Source organism: Apium graveolens, chromosome 7 (assembly GCF_009905375.1).
Source record: "Apium graveolens cultivar Ventura chromosome 7, ASM990537v1, whole genome shotgun sequence".
NCBI classification, from domain to species: domain Eukaryota; kingdom Viridiplantae; phylum Streptophyta; class Magnoliopsida; order Apiales; family Apiaceae; genus Apium; species Apium graveolens.
This window is the reverse complement of record NC_133653.1, coordinates 240000317-240003762: the sequence shown is the minus strand read 5'-3', so window position 1 is coordinate 240003762 and position 3446 is coordinate 240000317. Positions and strand designations below refer to the sequence as shown.

The 3446-nt window shown below is 41.4% G+C and overlaps 1 protein-coding gene across 1 annotated transcript; it reads left to right on the top strand.

Moving 5' to 3' along the window:
• The first annotated feature begins 401 nt into the window (after positions 1–401).
• On the top strand, positions 402–1274 carry LOC141674579 (uncharacterized). Its single transcript, XM_074481290.1, has one exon. It carries the CDS (start codon positions 402–404, stop codon positions 1272–1274), a length of 873 nt encoding a protein of 290 aa, XP_074337391.1.
• The last annotated feature ends 2172 nt before the right edge of the window (positions 1275–3446 follow it).

The following is a 3446-nucleotide window of genomic DNA, read 5'->3' as shown; positions in this document are numbered from 1 at the left end:
AAGGTGGGTGTAGGAGCTTGTTGGCTGAGGAGTGCTGAAGGAGGTGGAAGATGGCCAGAATACGGTGGAAGTCAGTCGAATTCCAAGGGAGGAAAGGATCAGGAGAGATTTGCGGAACAAGATGGGTTAGTTCGCGAGAAAGGTGGAGATACTGGAGTTCTGGTTGTTGTGCCACGAAATCAGGGAGCAAGCGAGGGAAATACTAAAGATTTGAATTTGAGGGATAATGATGATTTTCTGTTGGACCCCAAAAGGAAACGGTTGGCATTAAATCAGGATAGAGAGAATTATGGGCCAGATAATATGATAACAGATGGGCAGGTTGGAAATAATTTATCGGACAATAACGGTTCAAAAAACTTGAATGGGGTGGGCTCTGGTTTCCAGGCCCACCGAGGATTATGAGTATTATTAGTTGGAACTGTCATGGGTTGGGCCTCCCCACGAATGTTCGGTTCCTTAAAGAGTTAGTGAGGCAGGAAAGACCCTCGTATATTTTTCTTTGCGAAACGATAGATAATAAAGGGAAGATAGATTGGATTTCGAAATCGCTTGGGTTTGATGGCTTGGTTACAGTAGATGCTCAAGGTAGAAGTGGCGGACTTGCCTTGTTATGGAAGGAGAAGGATGATGTAGAGTTGCGTAGCTTCTCTCGTAACCATATTGATGTCGAGGTTGCAGTAGAAGGGAAAGATAGGTGGAGACTTACAGGTGTTTATGGTGAGCCAGACAGGAGTCAAAGAAGAAAAACATGGGATTTACTTCGCAATCTGGCGAGAGACTCTAATCTCCCATGGTGCGTCATAGGAGACATGAACAATCTAATTTCTCAGAAAGATAAACGTGGTGGTGCACTTTATCCTAACTGGTTTTTAGACGGCTTCAATGAGGTGATAATCGATACAAACTTAATTGATATGGAGTTAGTTGGCTATCAGTATACATGGGAAAGAGGGAAAGGTACTGCAGATTGGATAGAGGAGAGACTTGACAGGGCTTTAACAAATGCTGCTTGGCTAGACTTATTCCCTATGGCAAAGTTATATAACTTGGAGGACACATCGTCTGACCATTGTCCTATCATGCTAATACCTGAGGAAAAGATGAAATGTACTGGAAAACGGCCTTTTCGATTTGAGAACGCTTGGTTGACTGAACCAATGTGTCGTCAACTAGTAGTGGAAAGCTGGGAAGAAAATAATATGGAGAACATTCAACAAAAGGTGAAGTTATGTGGTGACAACCTGGAACAGTGGGGACATGAAGTGACATGAAGGTTTGGAGATCGTATTAAACAATGTAAGCTAAAGATGTCGAAGTTAAGAAAGTTGAGGGATGGTAATTCGGTGGTTATGTACAAGAAAGCAAGGGAAGAGCTATTCTTAATTCTTGAACAGAGAGAGATTTTTTGGCGACAAAGGTCGAAGCAGCTCTGGCTACATTCAGGGGACAAAAATTCTAAGTACTTTCACGCTTCAGCGAGTGAAAGAAGAAGAACAAATCAGATTAACCGTTTGAGAAATAAGGATGGTGAGTGGACAGACTGGGAAGGGGGATTAGCAGATGTGATAACAGAGCATTTCAATCAGCTCTTCACGGCAACTCAGTCTAGCTGGACTGAAGTGGTAGAGTTCGTTGAGAGGTCTGTGTCTGAGGCTCAAAATGTGGAGTTATTAAAGCAAGTGTCTGAAGCAGAGGTGAAGGAGGCGCTTTTCCAAATGAATCCGGACAAAGTACCTGGTCCAGACGAGATGACTCCTGCCTTTTATCAAAAACATTGGGCCATTGTGGGTAATGATATTGTTGATATGGTCAGAAAATTTTTTGAAGACGGAGTAATGCCAGCTGATTTAAATATGACTAATGTGGTACTTATTCTGAAGAAAAAAAGTCCAACTGGTTTGGGAGATTTGAGGTCTATATCGTTGTGTAATGTTTTGGTTAAAATTCTTACGAAAGTACTTGCTAATAGAATGAAGAATGTGATGGATAATATTGTATCGGAAAAACAAAGTGCCTTTATTCCAGGTAGGATAATCACAGATAACATCATGGTTTCGTACGAAATGATGCATTTCTTGAAACGAAAAAGGAGGGGTAAAGATGGTTACATGGCTCTAAAGATTGACATGAGCAAAGCCTATGATAGGATAGAGTGGGAGTATTTGAGAGAGATTTTAAGCAAGATGGGATTCCACGACTGGTGGGTGCATTTACTCTTACAATGTGCCAGTTCAGTTACTTATAAAATCATACACGGAGTGAGAGAGATGGGTCCAATTTGGCCGAGCAGAGGGCTTCGACAAGGGGACCCCCTGTCCCCTTATTTATTTATATTGTGTGCTGAAGGAATGTCTGCATTGTTTCAAAGATTTGAAACTCAGAGGTTGATACATGGGATAAAAATCTGCAGAAACGCACCAAGCATCACACATATGCTGTTTGCAGACGATTCATATCTATTTTGCAAGGCTAATGTTGACGAATCTCATAGAATGCTTGAACTTCTTCAGATTTATGAAGAAGCATCTGGTCAAAAGGTAAATTTGTTGAAGTCTTCTATCTTCTTTAGTACTAATGTGAGTCAGGATAACAGGACGGATATTAGTCATGCTCTTCAGATGAGTGAAGCAGACGGGAATTGCAAGTATTTAGGACTTCCCAACATGATGGGTCAAAATAAAACCAGAATGCTTGGCTTTCTAAAAGACAAAGTAAATCAGAGATTGAAATCTTGGAAAGATAGATGGATTTCACAGGCAGGGAGAGAGATTTTAATCAAATCAGTAGCTCAAACTTTGCCAAGCTATGCGATGAGTGTTTTTCTCCTTCCGCTAGAGATAACAAGGGACATTGAGAGAAGCTTGACTAAGTTTTGGTGGGGATCGAAGACAAACAATAAAGATGGTATTCACTGGATGAATTGGGAGAGAATGAGTAAGCATAAATCCACAGGGGGTTTGGGGTTCAGAGACTTTAGGGACTTTAACATGGCTCTATTAGGGAAACAAGGGTGGAGACTTGCAACTAAGACTGAGGGACTGACAAGTAGATTGTACAAAGCAAGATATTTTCCAACGGAGAATTTTTTTACAGCAAAGTTGGGCAACAACCCCAGCTTTGTCTGGAGGAGTATATGGGAAGCAAAATCTGTTGTAATATCTGGGGCAAGATGGGAGGTTGGTTCAGGTAGTTCAATCAATATATTGGGCCAACCATGGTTACAAGAAGAAGATAATCCGTTTATAACCACGGATTTACAGGGGTTGGACCAAGCTAAAGTCTCAGGCCTGACGAAGTTAGATGGGAGTCAGTGGGAGGAAGATGTTGTGACTGACCTGTTTAACAGTCGAGATTAACAGTGCATCAGGAAAATTTCAATCAATGGTGGAGGTGCAGATAATTTATACTAGTGCAAGGAAAATTCAGGTGAGTACTCAGTTAAG

What these genes read in the sequence shown, in the direction of transcription:
- LOC141674579 (XM_074481290.1), top strand. Translation starts at nt 402, where the DNA reads ATGAGTATTATTAGTTGGAACTGTCATGGGTTGGGCCTCCCCACGAAT.